This window comes from Sphaeramia orbicularis, chromosome 11 (assembly GCF_902148855.1).
Source record: "Sphaeramia orbicularis chromosome 11, fSphaOr1.1, whole genome shotgun sequence".
Classification (NCBI taxonomy): domain Eukaryota; kingdom Metazoa; phylum Chordata; class Actinopteri; order Kurtiformes; family Apogonidae; genus Sphaeramia; species Sphaeramia orbicularis.
The window spans coordinates 34,232,186-34,256,415 of record NC_043967.1 but is presented as its reverse complement, the minus strand read 5'-3'; the positions used below and the strand labels follow the sequence as shown (position 1 = coordinate 34,256,415).

Below are 24,230 nucleotides of genomic sequence, written 5' to 3'. Positions count from 1 at the left end.
GTGAAAATGCCCATAAATGTAAGCAAAAATGTTAAAAAGCCAATATGTAGCATAGTTCAGAAAGTTGACCTGATTGAGCAAAATTAATGTGATTTTTGGATTCAGCACACCAAAATTATCCTAAATCAGCTCAAAAAACTTAAACAATAAATTTGTTGTTGACCAGTGTAATAAATGGTGATAAATCACTTAAAAAAGGTTAAATAGAGAGAAAATTCATATGGGAACTGCCACAAAAGTAACACTGGGTCTTTATGGGTTTATTTAACGTTGTCTTTGACTCAAATGTCAAAATGCTTTCAGTTTTCATGTTTGCAAATGTATTTCCTACATAAAAATATGAAAATCTACTTGGTTTTTTTGGGTTTTTTTTTTTTTAGCTGTCTCAGTATTGAACCAACAGCTGGTGGAACATCACACATCTGTTTTGCCAGTTTGTCATCGCCTACAATTGTGATAGTGAAAATCTGAAAAAATAAATAAATAAATAAATAAAATAAAGGCTGACGGAAAAATGTCCCAAATGTAAAATTCCATGTACAAAGCTTGCACACATAACTTACCCCAAATACTCGCCTTGACAAAGAAACACTGCTCCACATCTGTTAAAGTTGTCTTTTGTCGACGGCTGTTCATCCATTTTGAGCGAATGCATTTTACAAAAAGGCCAAATCTTTTGTTGAATTTTCTGGGTTACACAATATTTTCTTTCAAAACTCACCTCTGAAAAAATTATTACAAAAAAGACGTGAGGTAAAATGAAACCCTTAATTAGCCTTTTGTAGTAGAACTTTTTAAAGTCCTGTCAATTTTTCTCCCTTTTTTTTTTTTAGTAATACATTTTAATACTAAATAACAGTTCTTTCATGTCAGAATTTGTGGTCACTCCATTTCCACTATGAATAAAACACATCTTAAGGGGTTGGCTGTTAATGTCAGTCACTGTTGTTCAGAATTAAGAACAGTTGAAAGATAAAATAGGATTTTTTTTTACCCAGTCTCTGCACAGTAATATCAGAAATGGAGAATTGTGAATGTATTAGAGAATAGAAACAGGAAAATTGCAGCAGCGTAGCATGTCTGTCAGCTTTGAAGCCTTCATTAGGAACAGGCTGTTTTTATTGTGTTGGCTACTACAGTGGATTCTCTTTCTGTTATTATTTTTTTTACTTAAAATAAGAGCAAACTGATATATTACCAGTAGGTCTGTAATGGTACACAAACTTTTCAGTTTCAGTTTTGAAAGCAATGGTTCGGGTTTTTTCGGTTCGGTACAGGAAGAAAGAAAACCCCTCAAAATATATTTAATGCATTTATTATGAATTTTTGAACATTTTCCCCCAATTTTTGGAGACAATAGAATATAGAAAAATAGGAATAATATAAATCTGCTGCTATAAATCAAATAGAAAATAGAATAAATAAAATATTACAAAATGGCTACTTTGTGTGTGTGTGTGTGTGTGTGCAGGGTGTGATTTGTGAAAAACACTGGGGGGGGGTTTGTTGGAGCGGGCGCAGTTATATTTGCAGGGGTGCGGTCCATAACTAACGTAACTAACGCTGGCGTGAAACAAAAGTGAAATTTTACATACTTTCAACGTCCAATTCCCGGGTTCTATGCCTCTATTATATAGCGTGTGTGTGTGAGACAGACAAAACAAGTGTAAGTGTTTTCGAACTACCGTCGTTCATAGGCGATAAACAATGTTCGTCTTATCATCGTCTCTTTCCCTGTTTTTGTCTTTCACCTGAACCTGAACTGATCCCAAACAGGACTGTAATGATGGTAGAGGGTTTTTAATCTCTTCCTACCTGGTTGACATCATATTTGTTGTTGTTTTTTTTTTAACCTTATGGCAGCTGCTATTTCGTATTTTAGGTTAATGTGCACTCCTTCAATATATCCTTGTTGAACTTGTGCAAATTTAACCCTTTCATGCATAGTGGTCACTACAGTGGACAGCTATTCTACAACTGTTCTCTTGTCGTATTTTCAAGGATTTTATTGTTTTAGTTCCATATCAACCAACACAGTGGACGTTTATGCATCATCCCATACACTGCAATTCATACCATCGCTGTAACTTTGCTGTTCTTGATAAACCTGATCTGCACTAACATGTTTGAGTGTAAATCAGGTGCTTGTTATTGTTGTTAGACTGTCATTAACATTTATTTTTTGGGGGGGTGTTTTGCATATAATCTCCATAAAGAGAGTAATAACTAGTATTAAGAGTTTGTTAAAATGTGACAAAAGATCAGATTAACAACATTTCTAAAATTATTTCATCGTTTTCACACAGCGTAACAGTAAATACATACTTCTTTGCTTCAAAAATTAAACACATGGTGTCCAGCTGAGGAGACATTTTTGCAACTCCATAAAAAATAGGTTCATAAAAAACTATTTCAATCGCTTTTTTTTTTTTTTTCATGCCTAAAGAGGAATAAAAACACTCAAAACTCACACAACTAAGGTTCTCACAATTCATGCATGAAAGGGTTAAAGTTCTGCATCAAACGGCTTCTTTCGTTCCTTTTTCTTTTTCTCATCATACAGTGCCATTTTAGTACAGCTATGTACCAAACCAAACCGGTGCGTACCGAAACGGTTCAGTTCAGTATGTGTGCTACTACAGGCCTAATTACCAAGGTTATTTTTGTTAACGAAAACTAACGAAATGACAAAAACTAGAATTGTAAAAACATTTTCGTTAACTGAAATAAATAAAAACTATAATTAAAAAAAACAAACAAACGATAACTAACTGAAACTGTATTGTGTGCTTACAAAACTAACTAAAACAGATTGATATGAAATCGATTTATTTCACTTGAGCAATTTTAGCTGCTGGCACCGTACGGTACGTCATGGTCCGTCACTTGTCGTCACTTCTGGTTTAGAGTCTTCTTCTACCTGGAAACATGGAGAATAAAAATGTGGGAGAAAGCAGCAGAAGAGAAAAGATATATAAAAAACCCCAAAAATGTATACTTAAACTAAACTAAAACGAAGCATTTAGAAAAAAACAAAATTAATTAAAACTAGCAAACCTGCTCTAAAAACGAATTAAAACTAACTAAATTAGCGCAAAAAAAAGAAAAAAACTAAATAAAACTAAACTATAATGAAAAATCCAAAACTATTATAACCTTGCTAATGACCAGAAAGAGGTGATAGTGAATAAGAATCAAACACACCTCCTGTTCTTCATTCCTGGCTGTGCTAAACCCTTGTAGATTTCCTTGCTTTTTCCTCTACTGGAGTTTTTTAACTAACGTAACTAACACTGGCGTGAAACGAAAGTGAAACTTTACATACTTAAAACATCCAACTCCCGGGTTCTATACCTCTATTATATAGCGTGTGTGTGTGTGTGTGCACGCGTGTGTGTGAGACAGACCGACAGACAAAACAAGTGTAAGTATTTTAGAACTACCATCGTTCATAGGCAATAAACAACGTTCGTCTTATCATGGTCCGTCACTTGTCGTCACTTCTGGTTTAGAGTCGTCTTCTACCTGGAAACATGGAGACTAAATGTGGGAGAAACCAGCAGAAGAAAAAAGATATTAAAAAAAAAAACCCCAAAAATTAATACTAAAACTAAACTAAAACTAAGCATTTAGAAAAAAAAAACGAAATTAATTAGAACTAGCAAACCTGCTCTAAAAACAAATTAAAACTAACTAAATTAGCGCAAAAAAAAAAGAAAAAAACTAAATAAAACTAAACTATAATGAAAAATCCAAAACTATTATAACCTTGCTAATGACCAGAAAGAGGTGATAGTGAATAAGAATCAAACACACCTCCTGTTCTTCATTCCTGGCTGTGCTAAACCCTTGTAGATTTCCTTGCTTTTTCCTCTACTGGAGTTTTTGCTGCAATGAAATTTACAGTGATATCCAATTTCTAAATATGGCCCTAAACGCAGAATGACTCACCCAGCATGATTTGTGTGATTACGACAAGTCTGTCAGACTGTATTGTCTGCCAGGAGCTATAGTCACCACCAATCCTGCAGCTTATCACACCAAACTCAGCATTCTGCCTCACTGTAAAGGCAGTTTTTGTTTTTTTTTTTTCTTTCTCCTTTCAGTCACAGACAAAAGGCAATAACTCCCCCGTGAAGCATCATCGCTTTGTTAAAATACAGAGACGTTGTCCAATTCGGTTGTGCTGCCAAACTCACAGCGACAGGCCTGAGACCCATCAATGATTCTATCTCTGTGCATTTTTTGGTTTTATTTCCCCGCCTTATTTGTTTTCTCATCTGTTAGACGGCTTTGCTAATGAAGAGCCTGCTGCCAGAAGTGTGATAATACTCCTTCAATTCATTCATAGTTAATAGCAATTTTTCACCTTTTGGAGAAGAAACTACGGGGAGTCCTGATGATTCACAGAGAGGCGGATTTCATGCTCGTGGCTAGCTGAGATGGCAACAGGAGGCAGAAATGCACTGAGATGGTGACATGTGGGTGGGAGGGAAGCCTGAAATGAGAACATGTATCTTTTTAGTACGATAACCAGAGCATCCATACTAAGCCAAACACGCTGCGCTCCCTCTTTCCGACATTCATATTTGTGATACCGAAATAGTTTTCAGAATGTTTCTCGCACAGTATAGCAAGCTCTTTATTCTAATGCAGCCCCCAGCGATTAAGCGGAGCACGGCTTTTGCATGGTAATACACCATCTTATTTACCGTTGACTCTGCTGTGTAAGCTCCAGCTGGATCTGCGCTGACCTCTAACACACCTCGCTTCCCGCCACGTCTCGTCTGAATCGCAACACCACAGAGCCGGGATCCTTATCCTGTCGGAGTACTACAATAACCACGCCGGGATTAGGAGACTCCATCAGGATCGACTTACAACACCAAGCTGTTTGTATCCTGAACTGCGTGTGTATTACATGAATGGAATTTGAGGGCGTGCAGAGGTCCTTAAAGCACGGCGGTGATTTGCCCTGTGAAGATATGATCACCGTGCATTTCCAGATAGGATTATTTTAAAACATGTTTTATATGTAAGAGACAACAACTATGTCTTGAGGCAAGTTTAATACTGTTAAAGCCTGCAAGATGCAAGCTCCAGTTGGCTTCCATTGAACTTGTCTGTGGAAATATTATACTAAGATGTTTTTCTAGGAGCCATTCTGCTCATCTTCACTTTGTTTGGACCTGCTTTTGTAAATTATTCCTCCATTAACCCTTTCATGCATGAATTATGAGAACCTTTGTCAAGATTTTTTGTCTAGTGTTTTTTTGTCTGAAGTGTTTTTATTCCTCCTTAGGCATGAAAAAACACAATGTGATCGAGTTTTTTTTTTTTTTTTCCATGTAGTTACAAAAATGTCCACTCAGCTACACCATGCATTTAATTTTTGAAGCAAAGAAAGATATATTTAAAACCCAATAGGGTCAAAACACAGTAATGTCCCGTCAGAGAGCGAACTTTAATTGACTGTCATTCCAATATTAATTTCAATATAAAGTAGCTCCTTGTTTTGGATAATCCCTTATAGTCCAACTAAAGCAAAAATGAATTTAAAAGTGAAAATGTGGGTCATTTAGCAACACTAATCTGTCAAATTGTCTCTAAAATGTCCCGTCAGAGAGATTTCGAATACTGTGTTTTGACCCAATAGCAGAAAGTGATATGAAAAGAATGAAATTAAAACATTGTTAACTGCTGCTAATATGATGTTTTCTCACATTTTAACATATTCTAATACTAGTTACTACTCACTTCACGGAGGTATTATGCAAAAAAAAAAAAAAAAAAAACCTTTTTGCATAAAAAATAACAAAAAAACAAAAAAAAGGTAATTACAGTCTAACAATTAACAATTGATTTACACTAAAACATGTTACTGCAGATCAGGTTTATCAAGAACAGCAAAGTTATATTAACAGTATGAATTGCAGTGTATGGGATGATGCATAAACGGCTGATATGGAATTAAAACAACAAAATCCAGGAATATACAAGAGAACAGCTGCAGAATAACTGTCCACTGTAGTGACCACGATGCATGAAAGGGTTAAGGACCAAAAAAATATTATTTCAGGGCTAACAAAGGTTTTGGCGTCTACTGTATGAGCTTATGCTAACACGTACAATTGACAGCCTCTGTTTAGTGAACAGAAATGAAATGTTTTTATCCAGAGCTTAAACTAAGAGGACTGTCAAAGGACCCGGTTCTGCAAACATGTCTTGAGGTTCACCATTTTATCATGTGATTAAGTTACAAGGGTTACTAACAAATAGTGCTCTAACAACAAATCGATTAAACTAATCCAAATCGATTCTTAAAAGAGTTGGCAATGAATTCGGCAGTCGATTCATTGGGTCTTGAGCACGTTAGCAGTGAGGCATGGAGAACACAGAGCAACATAGCTGAGGCTTCAGATGCCGGGCCAGATTTTAAAAGCTAGGTTTGCATTATGTTCCCGGTGGCACCGGCAGCACCGTTTGACGCCATTTATGTAACAAAACTTGAATATGTAGGAAAAAAATGGCCAAAATCCCACAGCACACTACATTTCGGGCAAACTGGGCTGCCGTGGCCACCGGAAACATAATGTAAACCTAGCTTAGGATACCCTACGTGTCGTGATTACTTTAGCCCACTAGCTAGTTAGACACTATCATCATAATTCTAATGTTTTCATCCGGCCACCAGACTAACGTTACCTATCGCTGACTGGAACTAATACATACAAAGCTAGTTCATTAGCCTATAATCAGAGCTGATTGAAGACTGTATCTTGCTAGTCTCTAGCCATAACAAGTCTAGGTAGCGGGCTAGTGCTTGCTAACTATACCTGAACCTGTCGCAGGGATGTAATCATTAGTGAGATGTCTGCAGCCTCTATTGCTTTGGTTTAAATACCGATCTTTGAGAATTGAGTCTTTTGTGTTTATTCGATGAATAGATTAGTTATTAAAATAATCTACAGATTAATCGATTATTTAAATTATCGTTAGTTGCAGCCCTACCAACAAAACAACAATTTGCAAAGTTCATTAAGTAGACACAAAAGTTGTTTTAGTTTGTTCCTCCTGAGGAACTTTTGTGTGTTAAACATTAAATTTAACCGAATGCATTAAATTACATCAACTTAATGATGCCATCAGTTTGTGGCAAATATGTATTGATTCATGAAAACACAAATTCACACAAGGTAACGGAATATATAGTACTTTCAGATATTATGAATCACATTGAAATATTTATTCTCGTATACCCCAACAGCCCTTAAGATGTCTAAAACATAACTACAAATTCATCCACACAGCTCATCATCTATTCATTTAGTATTAACAAGCAGCATGTTGAATGAAGCAGCTCTAACCTCCAGTTCATATTCTAGTTATATCGAACCACAGTTGTGACTCCAACTCACAAATGTGGATTGACTTCCTGTCTGTCAAAATATGCTACCAGTTATAAGCACAATGTACCCTTATAGCGATTCACAGAATGATATAATCCAGTTATTTCCACACTTTGCTATTCTGCATCACTTATCTGAAGTGTTATTGTTGGATTTCAGGCCCTGCAGGGGTGTGTCTCACGCTTTTTCGAAACTGTCATTTGGAGAAACTAACAAGCGCCACAGGAAGGCAATGTTAACTTAAAAAAGCATGTTGAGCAGTGAATGGTTTCCAGTAATGACTTTTATGCTGAAACTATAATAGAAGTACGTCATTTGTAGAAAACCGCATTGTTGTACTTTTAATATTGCAAATGGCAGACGATCACACTGAGGTTTAGAACTAAATAGGACTGTTTCAGCTGCTTATTAAACAGAGAAATTTAGAAATAAAGGACTGCTCGCACATACAGGTCTCATTCACATAAAGCAGGGGTGTCAAACTCATTTTCCTTCAGGGGCCACATTCGGCTAAATTTGATCTGAAATGGGCCGAACTAGTAAAATAATAACATAATAATATATAAATGATGTCAACTCCAAACTTTTCTCAATGTTTTAGAGCAAAAAAAGTGAATTTACATTATGAACAGTTTTATATCTCCAAACTATCCTTTCAAAAGATGTGAATAACATGAACAAACTGAAAAAATAAGTGTAATTTTAACAATATTCTGCTTTAGTTGATCATTTACACATGTACATTATAACTTACAGATCACAGTGGATCTACAAACACACAAAACATTGAGTAACAGACAGAATATTGTTAAAATTGTACTTGCTTCCCTTTAGACCAGTGGTTCTTAACCCGGGTTCGATCGAACCCCTAGTCAGTCTCAGGGGTTCGGCGGAGGTCAGGACACACACTCGACTCATTAATCGGGTGTGTGTGTCGGGCTAGGTCTGTGTATGTAAACAAACGGCTTAGGAGACTCTTTCTCTGATTGACATCCAATATACGCGGTGTATTGTTGTTGCTTATAGCACTACAACACAAAGAAACAGACTTTGCTGTGAAAATGACATGAGAGTGGCACTTGCCAAGGTGAAGCCACGCATTTCTGAACTGGTCTCTCAAAGGCAACAGCAGAAGTCACACTGATTTGCAGTAAATATTCATTATTATTGTAGCCTGATGGAAATTAGGTGATGGGTGTGTGTTAAAATGTTAAAAATGATAGATAGCATAAATACAATAAGTTCATTATTGGAATACGTAAGGTTAAAAATTCAAACCATTTCAGTGTGGTTGTATTAAAAAGGTCATGTCTTTGTGAAAAGGTATGTAATTTGTTGTGAGTTCATGCACTGTATTGGTTTTGTTCTTTGAACACAGTGATGTTAATGCACGGTTCATTTTGTGCACCAGTAAAACATATACCTGTGTCTTGAATTTGAAAAATATCATATTGTATTTTTTAATAAAGAAGGGTTTGGTGAATACGCATATGAAACTGGTGGGGTTCAGTACCTCCAACAAGGTTAAGAACCACTCCTTTAGACATTTCAGGTTATTCGCATTTTTTGCAAAATTATGCTTTGTTTTAGTGTAAATACATGAAAATATTTACATTTAGCAGAACATTTGGAGTTCTCATTATTTTTATGTTAATATGGTAGTATTTTACTGGTCTGACCCACTTGAGATTGAATTGGTTTGGATGTTGAACCTGAACTAAAAGGATTGTTAATATCTTAGTGTAATTTTTGCATTTCACAAATTCATCCCAAGGGCATCAATGGACCATTTGGCGGGCCGGATTTGGCCCCCGGGCCACATGTTTGACACCTGTGACATAAAGGTTTTGTACTTCCTGCAGGTGTGGCATTATTTCAGAAAACACTTCTAATGCTAGTACCATCACCTGACAGTAAGAATGTCCAGGGTTCAGTTTCAGTGCCATCCATGTCTGTATGGGTTCCCTCTGGGTATTCCAGCTTCCTCCCACCATCCAAAGACATGCCCCTAAATCGCCCATACATGTGAGTGTGACAGTGAGTGGTTGTACATCTGTATATGTCAGCCCTCCTGGGTGTATCCCACCTTCACACATATGTAAGCCAGGATGGGCTCCAGCACCCCCGCAACACTCACAAGGAGTAAGTGGTTCAGAAAAAAGGATGAATTATAATACTATAGCAGTTTTCCAGAATAACTGTCCTCTGTCTGTGTTGTGTTTTTATTGGGGAGATAAATGTGGTTGCTATACTTTCCCCCATTTCCCCTAAAAACTACATCTATGTAGGGATGGGAATTGGTAAGAATTTAATGATTCCGATTCCATTATCGATTTTGCTTATTGATTCTCATTGGGTGAGAGAATAAAGAGTACAAACTGTCTTTTATATTTCCATCTCTGCACAAGAAATATAACATATACAGTATGCACACATAACAATAACAGATGATGCTGGACCCAGTTTGGGGGAGGGGGAGGGGGAGGGGGAGGGGGGGGGATCACACCTACGACCATACAAAGTGAAACATAAGATGCTTTACTAATTCCTCTTTGTGTCCCATTGTCGGGCACCTCATTCTCCTTTTCCCTAGCTTTGGAAACTTTTATTTGATGAGGCAGGACATTTACTCCCCCACCCCCAGAACCAGGCCCAGATGACGCCCTGGTGTTTGTTCTGCCGTTAGACTCACAAGCATCGCTAAGTAGCGTATCAAACACGTGACATTCCTGCAAATGAATCACATGCTGTGTGGATAAATGTTTGAGCATATTGGAGGTATTTCCCCCTTTGAAAAAACGGAATCTTTGCAAGTGTTCCAAGTGGCCCTGGTGTCACCTTTTTGCATAAAATATAGCCATATTTTGGAGTGTTTCTGCCTCGACGCCATGTTGGCTACATTCTAAACCAAAACAATGCAGCGCACATGTGACGTCATCACGCATGCACAACAAAGGTAGAATCAATAAGTAGAATCGTTAAGCAGGCAGGCAAATGATTCCAAGGAATTGAGCTACTGGGAACCGGTTCTCAAAAAGAACTGGTTCTCGATCCCCATCCCTAAACCCATGTCTTGGATAGTGTTTTATTTATGGAATAGAAGTTTGTGTAACTTAGACTTAACATCAGTTTGATGAGGAAATTCCATGCTGTCAGTGTTGGAAATTTCAGCCCGATTAAATTTTGCTTTGAACGCCAGAACTTTGCAGTAAAAAGAAAAATGACTGAACTTCACCTTGGCTATCTTTGTTACACGTTTCTGTTATAATGTTAAAAGCCCTGTGCCTTCAGAGAGAATATTAATAAAGAACCACATGTGGCATCACTGAAAATTTCCAAAATATTCAGAATCCTTTCTTTCTGTTGCTTCTGGTTCGTTTAAAATAAGGTTTTTCAGTGAGGTGAGCACTATTTAGTAGAATTCTGTTATTTGCAGTTTTATGGTGGAAGTAGAAACCCTAGATCAGACTGTCATAAATCCCTCCTAGTGTATAGAACCACAGTAGTAATTTAATTTTTGGTTTTTGAATCGACCTTTTATGCTGTGTCTGTGCAGAAAGAACTGAGCTCTCCTGTTGTTTCATCCCTAAATTAATTCAAAAGAGCAAACCTCTAGACCAGCAGAAGCTGCCAATCTTCATGGCAGTGTTGGCACAGTGCTTGTTTGTTTATGGTAATTACATTACTGTATCATAATGAATGTGACGATGATTTATTGACGTCAAATTGCTACATGTAGCATCTTGCTTTTGCAATTACAGCTGAATCACTGATTACTTCTTGGCTTTCTTTTTCTCACCTCTGTGCCATAAATTTTTGCAGCTGCCTGTAAGGACTCGAAGCGGGCTCTGGAGGTATCCCAGCATGCCGAGGACATGGGTCTGATTCTTGGAGCCTGTGTCGGTGGATTGGTGGTTCTCATCTTGCTTCTGGGGGCCATCGTCATCATCGTCAAGAAGGGGTGAGTCTATGTGGAGATAGCAGCCCTGACCATAGTCGATTTTAGTGGAGGATTAATTAAAATGGCCAGTGTTCTGTATTCCATGTGGTCATTTATTGACATTGTTTGAATGAGTGAATGTAAAACATAGTAACGTAGACCAGATAAACAATGTGGACTTAAACACACAGGACCAGAATTTGTTTCCCATTTCAAACCAAAACTAAATGTTCATGTTTGTCATGTAAATTTCTCACTTTAGCCCTAACAGGGATCTTTTCTCAACCCTTATCAAATCGTTCGTGTGCCGTAACCTTTCCATAATTGTGTGTCTGGTACTGTAACAATTCCAATGATTGTCAAAACTTTCATTATTTAAAGTTTTGTACCTAAACCCAACATTTTCCATGTACTGTACAGATGTTCCTTGGGTAGGCCGTGACCCTACAAAATATATGTATTTATTTATTTGCTAAGACTACCATTCCTGAGTCTAATTTCACCAGGCATAGTCACATTAACCTAAAACACTGCAATGGGCAAGTGATTTGCTTTTAACCCAAATAGTGAGGAAAAAAATTAAATTTTTAGTTTGTAAATTGAGCATCACATCATCCGTACCCTATGCATTTGAACACTGAAATTCATCTTCAACCCACTGATGCACTACACTCACTCACTAACGCGTAGCATGAATAACTTAACGTTAATAATCAACTTAAAAACTTAGGAATGAACTGGGAAATGCTCACTCACAAGGTTGCAGCACAGTCAGACATGCAACTGAAATGCTATAAACATGTTTTAAACTCAAATTCATGAGTTTACAGTGAAGGTAAAACACATTATTTAAACTTCTGCCGGCTATAGTTGACTAACAGAATATTGTTAGTACTGACAGACTCTATGGAATCATAACAGAACCAAACCTTGGGCACGGCCTAAATGCAGCAGTTTTACAGTATTTTTTCATGCATGTATGCTGCTACAGGAGACAGCGATACTCGACCCAATCTTTTGTTAGCTAGGCGAGGATGTGTTGAAACAAGTGTTTGTGTGTGAGCTCAACAGCTGATGTGAGATGGGTTAGTGAAGCATTTTTGCTCTTAAGTCTTGTTGTTCTTATGTAGCCTTTCCAATGGACAGTATTTATCTCTATCACATTTGGCAGCAAAGGTCTATAGAGGAAAGTATTTGGCAATGAGAGTGAATTACAACCCAACTTAGAGGAATAGTAGAGCATTAATCCTAAACTCTCCTAGCGCTGCCTCAGCCAAGCCTTTGTGTTTCATCTCATCTTTTAATTTCAAGGTCTGCGTGTTGGCTGAGCACATTCAAATGCAGCCTGCTCGCACTGAAATCGTTGGCTTCTTTCCACCTGCAAATTACTTCTGTCGTCGATCGCACCTGGAGTGTATTCTTCCTTCGCTCGCTGGGCGATGGTAGAACACTCATCTGAGTGTGAAATATTTCATCAAGGGGCATGTTATTCCATTGCCCACTCAATTACATGAGGCGAGCAGCTGTGAGGTGCCAGTGGATGGGCTAGTAATTGGTTAGGAAGGTTGTTTTTGCTTTTTCAGAGAGAGGAACTCCTCCGCCCCGAGGAATTTTCTCACAGAGAATGGAGGCAGAATGAATAGGGATGTCTGGAAGGAGGCAGTGACTGATAAGATTCAGCGGGCCAATCTAGCAGTCACAATAGGAAGTCGACAGCCACATGGGGGCAACAGGAGCAGACGTGTTTATATTTAGCCAGAGGATATTGTCGCTCTGCATGTACAAGTTAAACCTCACAGTTCATGTTAATATGCGTCCTGTAATCAATAGGAAAATCACACAGCCACTGCAGCATGTTGCAGCTTAAATTAGCAAAAAGAAGAATACACATCTGAAGTAATTATTCCGATCGGGATAAGTTTGAAACTTCCTTGATGCATTTTCAAGTGGAGGAGCAGCTGCCACATTTTGAATATGCTTTTTTCAGGCAGGATTATCCACAAGAGGGCCTGTGTGAAAATGAGATTTAGGCCCCTACTGAGCCATACTCGCAGACCAATGGCACTCCAATGACGGCAACAGGCCACTTATTTAGTCTGTTGTCTGGCTTCAGGACAGGACAAAAGGAGATGTGGAACAAACAGGCCAGTCTGAGAGGAATATACGACCTTCTATACACGGCATCATGGCTGCTACATTTGTTAAAGATATTAAGGCTGGATTTGGTCCCAGAGTTCCTCTAATAGCCTCTTTTCACTGACATGGAACCAGTGTACTTCTGGTTTGTGTACATACATTTGAACATAAGTTGGTTTGGAGCCTGGAAAAATGCTCCATTGGACCCAAAAATGGTAGGTTTCCCCTGACGAAGCCTTGGGTTTAGTACAGTGTTTTTCAACCTTGCGGCCAGGATCCCATGTGGGGTCGCCTGGAATTCAAATGGGGTCGCCTGAAATTTCTACGAATTAATTAAAAAGAAAACAAAAAAAAAACTTACTAATAAAAAATATATTGTGAGTTGAGAGAAACAATCACAATACATAAAAGACCTGACAAACTGAAGCTGAAACTGAAGCACTGTGGTTCTGTTTATCTGTCAAAGGTTCACTGTGATCAGTTTCAGATGCTGCAGCTCTTTCATAATTCATAGTTTGAGTTCTTGTTTGTTCAGTATTAATTGTCAGCCTTGGAAATCCAAGCTGGACTGACTGTACATATCCTGACCAAGGAAAAGAAAATAAAATTCTCACTTTGTGCAGTAATCTACACCTGGCTTTTCTGCCTCCATCCATGATAATATACATGATATAGACTAAATGTCATCTAAATTAACGTTCATTTGCAACATAGTATAGCAAACTGTTACATGATCAAAAACAAATTAATTTTAGCAAAAAAAAAAAAAGTCTCAGTTTTGAATGTCTGGGGTCACCAGAAATTTGTGATGTTAAAATGGGGTCATGAGTCAAAAAAGGTTGGAAACCAATGGTTTAGTAGGTGAAGGGAGAATATGTTCAGAGGTAACATGAGGAAGAGTAAGCAGTGTGAACACAAGCACAAATGATAAACTAATAATAATAAAACTAATCATAAAAATAGAGAATGAAAAGAGGAATTGGACTTACTCATATATTAGCATGTTATGATCACTTGTGCGTTACACTACACCAGGCATGTCCAAAGTCCGGCCCGGGAGCCAATCACGGCCCGCGGTCAGATTTAATATGGCCCACAGCTTGGGTTTTATAATGTATTATTTATGGCCCGCTTTGACTGTTGAACCGAGTACATGAATCATAAAAGGTTCCAAATGCAGTTTCTCCTTTCACCTCATGGTGGCAGCACCACTCTAACTCTATCTGGCTCTGTGACCTCGCCGTGAACCCTTCTCGCTAATTTCTAACCACGGCGCCTGTAAATAGAAAAACAAAGTTGACAGTGAGGGCCGCCGCTTCCAGGAGAGATGGGAATTACAATTTTTTTCACTGAAAATCGAGGCGATTGTGTTTGCCTAATTTTTCAAGAGACTGTTGTCTTGTTTAAGGAATTCAATGTAAAGAGACACGAGCAGACAAAACATGCTAACGCATACAACAAGCTAGCGGGGAGTGAGCGCTCCGAAAAAGTGAAGCAAATTCAAGCTGCTTTAAACTCAACAGTGACTCTTCATGTGAACCTGGGAGTTCAATGAATTCACCACCAAGGCAGGCTACCAAGTTGCCAGGTTAGTTGCCTATAACTGCTGGTGTTATGTACTTGTAGATGTGACACAAAATATTACTTTCTGAATGATTTTGTGAAAGACAAGAGTAAGAGTCATATGTTTTCATCTGAAATGTTAACAGACTTTGCATTACTGAGTAATATATGAGTAATGATTACTTATATAAGTCATGTTTAAAATGAATGTGGGGTTAAGATTTTTATCAGCTTGGATGTTTAAGATACTCCACATAGTTTGTTCTATGTTGTCTGACTCCAGATGTGAAAGGAAGGCAGAATTGTTTTTTTTTTTTTTTTAATTTGTTCAGACCTGAGTAGCTTAGATTTGGTTACATTGCCATTTTAAAAAATGATATTGTGACAATGAAAATTAAATTGTTGTAGAACAGCACTTTTATTTGTAATTTTTACTGTTTAAAAAACATCCAAAGGGACCACTGGCCCCTGGCAATCTCCACATTATCAGATCTGGCCCTCTTGAAAAAAAGTTTGGACACCCCTGCACTACACCTTCTGTTGATTACAGTCATTCTGTGCTAAACTGCTAGAAATGTGAACTGGTTTCCTACATGGCATCAAGGTTTCAACAATCCTGAACAGAACAAGTTCAAAAACCACAACTAATTTGGTTAAAAAGGCCTATAAGAGAAGACAGGATCAGGTCAAATTAACGATGTAATGCTTTTACCTGAATGCACCGTGGGTCATAATGGATTAGAATTGATTTTGATTGTATTGATACCAATGCCATTTTGTTTAATGGTCCAATTCCCTCACTGATTCCTAGTCAATGCCCCATGTGGGAAAAAAATTAGGCTTACATCGATTTTTACCATCAACACAATTACTTTATTATCTCTGAGCCTGAGTATAGTTAAAACACTACTCCACAGTACTCAAAACACTGAACTGTGGCTCCGTTTCCTGATAATCAGCCCACTTCTAACAATATAATGTGGTTAGCTTTGGATACGCTAAGTGAAAATAATCCTACAGGCTAAAGCAGAAGATATATGTCTTAAAATTTTTGGTGCATATACAGGTGAATGCCTGTTACTTCTGTCTCACTGTTGTCTTTTATCATTAGTTGCTTTTCCATTGACCCTCAAATTGTGCAAATATAACTTAAACTTAAAAATTTGCCTAATGGAAAAATGACAATTTTGCCAAAATTCTTGTTTTTCGATGTAAAGATTTTACGTTGGCAAGAGGTGGTTTTTTTAAGCATAGCGAAATTGGCACATGTCGCAAAACTGTGATGGAAAGACCTTTTTCCACAACTTGAGTCACGTCAATGAAGAAAAAAAAAAAACAGATGTTGACGTTTGTTACAACAAGCGAAGAAGAAGAGCTTTAAAAGAAACATGGCGCAGTATGTGTGGACACACCAGGAAACCAAATCATTTTTTAATTTAGTACGGGATAGAGGGGTAATATATAATGATAATGAATATATCTGTAAATCAACACCATGTTTATCTTCGTCACCGTGTTTATGGAATGACGTCTCATGTCATCTCGTGATAATAAATGAACAAATCATCACATTTGTGATTTAATGGAAAAACCGACAGTACGCACTTGTATTTTTTTTTTTTTTTTTTGACATTTAGTAAATATCGGTAAAGTTTTGCGGATATGTCCAATGGAAAAGTGACTACTGATACCACTCATATCAGAAAGTTAATTCATTGATTTTCCAAACCAAATTGTTGAGAGAGAGTGCCAGAGCCTACGCCTACAAATGAAGGAACACCCTGGACATGTTGCCAGGTCATCACAATCGAGCACAACAAAACCAGAAACTAGCTTCGGTTTAACAGACAGTATGGACTTTAAGCAGATGCAACTTTGGGATCATTACTAGACAACAGATCTCTTGTTGGTATGGGTGTTGGGTTGCATCCCTGCTTTCACATTTTTGATGTAATGAAAAAAACGATACTATTTCTTTTTTTTTTTTTTTTTTTCATTTCATTTATTTCATTCATGGGTGTTGCATTTCATCAGCAAACATTCAACAATCATCCAGTAAACAAACATGTACGAGGAAAAGGAGCAGGATGAAGAAAATCTTATATTTCCTGCCCCCTTCCAAATAATAATAACCTTAATGGTTAGCCATACACAACTAGCTATAAAATCATACTGTATAAAGTCAGACAAACCAAACGAAATACATCCAAGATAGTACAAAATGAATACAAAACCAAGTGCAAAACTACACGTCCAGAAAGTACAAAACATAGGTAAATATATACCTGACGAAATGATGCAAAAACATTATACCAGACCAAAATAAGCAAATAAATATGTCACAAGATACAGTACAAATACAAAGCAAAGTGTAAAACTTATAACTGTTCATATAATCTCATATAATCGCACTTGTGTTTTTTCGACATTTATTAAATATCGGTAAAGTTTTGCACAGATGTCCAATGGAAAAGCCACTACTGTTGTGGTTTATTAATACTGTTATCCTCTGGCATTTATCAAGAATATTAAGTTGTATTTCATTTTCAAAGGTACAGAGTAGAGTTGTGGAAGTATTTCCAAGCAAGCAAGACATAAACCACAGGTGTCAAACATGTGGCCCGGGCGCCAAATCTGGCCTACCAAAGGGTCCAATCTGGCCCCTGGGATGAATTTGTGAAATGCAAAAATTACACTGAAGATATTAACAATCAATGGTGTCAAAATCATTTTAATTCAGGTTCCACATACAGACACATACAGTCCAATTAGATTTCAAGTGGGTCAGAACCAGTAAAATATTATCATAATAACCTATAAATAATGACAACCCCAAATTTTCTTTGTTTTTTGTTGTAAAAAAGTAAAATTACATGAAAATGTTTACATTACCAAACTATACTTTTACAAAAAATGTGAATAACCTGAACAAATATGAACAAATGGAAATGTCTTCAGAAACGTAAATGCAATTTTACCAATATTCTGCCTGTTACTAAATGTTTTGTGTGGTTGTAACGCACATGTGTAAATGATAAACTGATAAAGCGAGGCAGAATATTGTTAAAATTGCACTTGTTTTTCTTAAGACAATTCAAGTTGTTCGTGTCATTTAGATTTTTAAGGAAACTTTGTAGATGTAAACCTGATCATAATAGAATTTTACTTTTTTCACTGTTATTATTTTACTGGTCCGGCCCACTGGAGATCAAATTTGGCTGAAAGTGGCCCCTGAAAGAAAATGAGTTTGACACCCCTGGCATAAAAAGACTAAGAAATGTCGTACAGAATAACATGTACTCTATGCTGATGTCAACCTTGAAGAAGCTAGAACACAACTTAACTTAATAACAGGCCCCACAGTTGACTCACATGATGTTATTTTCCTCTATTCATGACCAAAAGGATAGTTCTGTCAACACTGACCCCAGCGTGGACATGAGTGGGTAGCGGAGACCTTATGTAATCAGCGTTAGCGATTGTGTAGGGCCTCTTGTCTCTGATCAGAACAATATGTCAGCATCGATAAAAGAACCTGATGAGCTCAGATGCACACAATTCTGAATCCAATTTGGAGCCGGTTCTCAACTGGAACCCCCGTCTTGTTTCCCATCCATATTTTCTGGGCAGTCCGATGCAAAGCTAATTTTAGTGTTGGTATCACCAGCATATGAATGACTGGGCAACATGCAACTTGAACACAATGTGAAGCGATGCAAAGAAGAATCCGTATGAGATGAAAATCTGCGTGGCCCTGGAATGTAAAAGCCGATCAGATGACACGATGGTAGGATGCGGAGCTTTTGTGGATGCGTGTCATGTGATCACAAGCTTTTCATGCATTGTTGTGTAGTTAAACAGAATATCAGTCACAGTCTGGCACTGTTTGATGTTTCTGGATTGAGTTATATCCCATAATCCATCCTAGATCATACATCCAAGAGAGAATAGCTAAAAACCCAATATAGAGAGAACTTATAAGAAAACATTCTAAAAAAATAAATAAAATAAAAATAACTAGAAGCACTCGGAGAGCGCAGACCTCCGCCAAGGCTGATCAGTGCCCCCCCCGTGGGCCCCCCCACCCCCGATCACCACCAAAATTTAATCATTTCTTCCTTATCCCATTTCCAACAAACCCTGAAAATTTCATCCAAATCTGTCCATAACTTTTTGAGTTATGTTGCACACTAACGGACAGACAAACAAACAAACAAACAAACAGACAAACAAACAAACCCTGGCAAAAACATAACCTCCTTGGCGGAGGTAAAAATGGAAACACTATGACTTTATGGACAGTTAAGAAGCAAAAAAAACACATACAATTCCGATATTTTGTTTTCAATTTGAGGTGAATCCAAACCTTATCTACAGAGTAAAAAAGCAGAGTGTCAATTTAACTCATAGAGAGTTGAATTTAACTCATTTGGTCCCACTCAAAATTAGAGTAAAATTTACTCTATGGCCAGTGTCAAATTTTCAGAGTTAATTTTACTCAATTCAGTGTCAAAATTAACAATGAAATGTATAAAAATATTTAACACCGGGATGTTTTCACACTTTTGAGAGTAATGTGATTACACTTTATAGAGCTATTTTTACTCTAAATTTAGTTCAAAAATGACTCTATGACATGTTAATATGTATCTGCAGTGTTATTTTCTTCATCAGTTTGCATCCTATGCTCAAATTGAAAGAATGTAGAATTGCGAGGTTACCAAGGTGGGGGCTTTGAGATTATTTTTAAATAGCTCTTGGGGTAGCAAAATAGATTAACTATATTATTGGTATATTTACAATTTGAAGGGATAAAGTTTACTCTATAGCAGGGGTGTCAAACATGTGGCCTGGGGGCCAAAACCGGCCCGCCAAAGGTTCCAGTAAGGCCTGCAGGAGGAATTTGCAAAGCGCAAAAATGACACTTAAGATATTCACAATCAAGGATGTCAAACTCGTTTTAGTTCAGGTTCCACATACAGACCAATGTGATCTCAACTAAAATAAGAGCATAATAACCTATAAGTAATGACTCTAAATTTTCTTAGTTTAACCCTTTCATGCATAAATTATGAGAACCTTTATCAAGTTTTTTTTTTTTTTTTCCTGAGGGTTTTTATTAGTCTTTAAGCATAAAAAAAAAACCCAATGCAATTGAAATTTTTCTTATGAACCTATTTTTCATGGAGTTCCAAAAATGTTCACTCAGCTGGACACCATGCATTTAATTTTTGAAGCAAAGAAATATGTATTTATTGATATATTGTGTGATAAACTATAAAATAAAAACATTGTTAATGCTGCTAATCTGATGTTTTGTTTTTTCTCACATTTTAACATATTCCAGTACTAGTCACTACTCACTTCATGGAGATAATATGCAAAAAAAAAAAAATGTTAAAAAAAAAAACCTGTTAATTTTAGTATAATAAGAATATTAAGCAATTGATTTACACTCAAACACGTTAGTGCAGATCAGGTTTATCAAGAACAGCAAAGTTACAGTAATGGTATGAATTACAGTGTATGTGATGGTGCATGAACGTCCACTGTGTTGGAACTAAAACAACAAAAAACCAACAAAACCCATGAATATACGTATAACAGAACAGCTCTGAACAGCTGTCCACTGGAGTGACCACTACGCATGAAAGGGTTAATGTGAAAAATATAATATGACATTCCACCTCTGAATAATGACAACTCCAAATTTGTAAAAGGTTACATTAAATTATGAAAATATTAACATTTACAAACTATCCTGAATGTGAAAAACCTGAAAAGTAAAATTTCAACATTATTCTTCCTGTTATTAAATATTTTGTGCCTTTGTAGATCCAATCCGTAATATGCATGTATAAATGATAAATTGAGGTGTAATAATGTTAAAATTGCACTTATTTTTCTCAATAAATTTCAGTTTTTTCAGTTTATTCACATCATTTTTGTTTTGATAGTTTGTAAATGTACATATTTTCATAATTAAATTTTGATTGCACTAAAACAAAGAGAAAAATTTGGAGTCGTCATTATTTACAGATTATTATGTTATTGTTTTACTGGTCCGGCCCACTGGTGATCAATTTGGGCTTGATGTGGCCCCTGAACTAAAATGAGTTTGACACCCCTGCTCTATAGGTATTGGTTACCCAAGAAATGCTTTTATGTATACAAAGCTACAGGTTTGACTAATGGCGAGACATTAATAAAAAATAAACATAAAAAGGCTAATAAACGTTGCAAAACAAACACATTAACGTAAATAAACATGAACATAAACCCCCCCTTGAACCTTTGCACATAAAATAGAACAAAATGAGTAAAATATCCATTACCCACAATGCAATGCGGCAGACGGACACTAATCATCACTCTGTAGAGTTGAATTTTACACTGCATCTGTGCAGAACACTACCCTGACTTTTAACTCTACTGTTAGAGCTATAAATACTCTATCTAGGTTAAAATAGCTTGACTCTGAAATATTGACACTGCATTTTTTTTTACTGTGTATGCTAATAATATTTTTCATTTCATTTTCAAGTACTTTGTGTAAAACAAAAGCAGATAAAGGTAAAATATAGTAGCATCTTAAATTACTTATGTACTTATACCGTCTTAGAAAGTACTGTTTTAAGAAGTTTACTGCAGTAACAATAAAGTAGTAAAAGCACAGACTGAAATACAAAGACAGACCTTCGAGGGATGTTCCCTCCGGGCGTTTTTGTAATATAACATCAAAAATAAAATAATAGTAACTGAATCTCAGTCATATTATGGGATGTGAAGGCTATTAAACCGTTCCAACTTCAGCTGAAATATGAAACACACGCTGAAAATAATGAGCCTAATTTAATTCCAATGTGTGACTCAGTTTTTTGATGTTGGTAACAGAACTGGAAAGATCATGATGCCTCTTCATAGCACTCCAGTCTGTCTGTTTTGTCGTGTTAAATCTTTTGTGTCATTGTCATCTCATTGCATCTTTAAGTACTTTTCATCTTGTTGCGTTTGTCGTGTGTCATATGCACTGCCGGATACATCGACGGATTATCTGTTCTGTGTGTCATTTTCTCATCCATTTGAGTAGAAACTGGTCTTGATGTTGGGATGGTGTGCAGTGTTACAAACTAAAACTAAAAATGATCAATAATATCCCTAGGATGTGTTGAAATTGAAGTTATAAACATAAAAGTACATATATGTATTAACCAATAAAGACTCAAATGTCAACCGTCAACCTAAAGCATCTACTGATCTAACATGTTTATTATCTTCTGATTCATTAATCCTATCAATACATGTAAATAACTGAGGTCAAATGCAGTTTGTCGTCTTTTCATGGTCATCAGATATGATCCATTTGGACGTTCATCTTCTGCAACACCAGTAAAACCCATGTACTTTGATTAACGACAGTGGTTGTAGACACTTGTTTTATGCTCAGTTAAAAATAATAATAATGGATTGGATTTCTATAGTGCTTTTCGAAGCACCCAAAGCGCTTTACATTATTGATCCATGACTTATTTTATTGAAAAAAAATCATATTCATATCATATTTTCAGATTTTATCTAATAACCTTTACATTTACTCAGAGCTTTTATGAACGTCTACATGATCAGTAAATTAAATTTACTATTATTAATGATTACATTATCATTAATTATTACATTTACACTGAAAAATGCAAAATGCAGATAATATTATAATAAATGGTGATAAATCTCTTGGGAATGACAAAAAAAAAAAAAATAGAAGTTGTGACAAAAATAGTTTTGTCTTTCACCCATAAAGATCCAACACTACTTTTGTGGCAGTTTTTAAATGAATGTTTCTCTATTTTTAGCCTTTCTTAAAGGTGAGGTAGATGTTTTCCTGGAGCATTTTTTACTATATTGCTTAAAATCCCTTTCACACCCCAATTACAACCAATTAATTAAATGCTCTAACACAAAAATAAAAATTTTGGTCACCTGTGGAATGGACAGGATTGAAAAAATACCATCCAATCATTTTTACCAGCCCATTGAAATGATTGAATGGTGATATGTCTATCAAATTCAACTGCCATTTGTCCCTCCCCCCTCTGCAAGTACAATACAATGGAGGCGTGGCTTCGGGGGGAAGTCTGAAGAAAGGGGTTTGGACTTTTGAACTGTGTATTTTCAAAATGTAACTTCCTCGAACCATTTTTCCAGGATCTCCTACCCTACCTTTAAGTGGTTTATCACCATTTATTCTAATACTATGTTCTGTAGTTTGCATTTTTCAGGTATTTTTCTATACTTAATACACTGATCATGTAGATATTCTTAAAAGCTCCAATTAGAGAGAGAAAACTATAGAAAAAGTGACTTTTTCAGCCAAATTTATCATTAAATGAACATAAACTCAGTGTCTCCATCCACTGTCATTGATCCAACTCCATGGGTTTTACTGGTGAATCAATGTTGTAGAAGATGACAGTGTTTCCATGGTAACTATGTAGCCTTTGAACATACAAATGGTCATATCTGATGACCATGAAAAGATGACAAACTGTATTTTACATCAAATATTGATAGGATTAGTGGATCAACAGGTATTTAACTTTTTATATCAGTAAATAATTTTGGTTGCCGGTGGATGTTTGGGTCTGTATGGGTTATGAGTTAAAATATAGGGAGTTAATTGGAATAAAATTCTGTCCTGCCTCAGTCCACTTTATCTGTAGTTTTTAGTCCAGTAGAAACAGTTTTAGTTGAGTGTTTGTTGTCATTTTTTGCTTTCTCATATGTATGATATTTCCTAAAATGAAGGCCATGTGGACAACATTTTCTAGAGCACAGGTGTCAAACATGCGGCCCGGGGCCCAAATCCGGCCCGCCAAAGGGTCCAGTCTGGCCCCTGGGATGAATGTGTGAAATGCAAAAATTACACTGAAGATATTAATCCCTTTAGTTCAGGTTCCACATACAGACCAATTTAATCTCAAATGGGTCGGATCAGTCAAATACTATCATAATAACCTATAAATACTCACAACTCCAATTTTTTGTCCTTCTAAACGTAAACATTTTCATGTCATTTTATTGTATTTACACTAAAACAAACTAACATTTCACAAAAACACAAATAACCACAACAAATATAAACATTTTGAAATGCCTGAAGTGTAATTTTAACAATATTCTGCCTG

General features: G+C 36.4%; 1 protein-coding gene across 5 annotated transcripts in view; it reads left to right on the top strand.

Annotated features, from left to right (window-relative positions):
• Positions 1-24,230, top strand: part of ptprua (protein tyrosine phosphatase receptor type Ua) — a 575,321-nt gene that overhangs the window by 442,258 nt on the left and 108,833 nt on the right. For all 5 annotated transcript variants that reach the window (XM_030147519.1, XM_030147516.1, XM_030147518.1 and 2 more), the window contains exon 14: positions 11,232-11,370. In XM_030147519.1, coding sequence (XP_030003379.1) covers positions 11,232-11,370 — 139 coding nt within the window. The remainder of the gene's footprint in view (positions 1-11,231; positions 11,371-24,230) is intronic.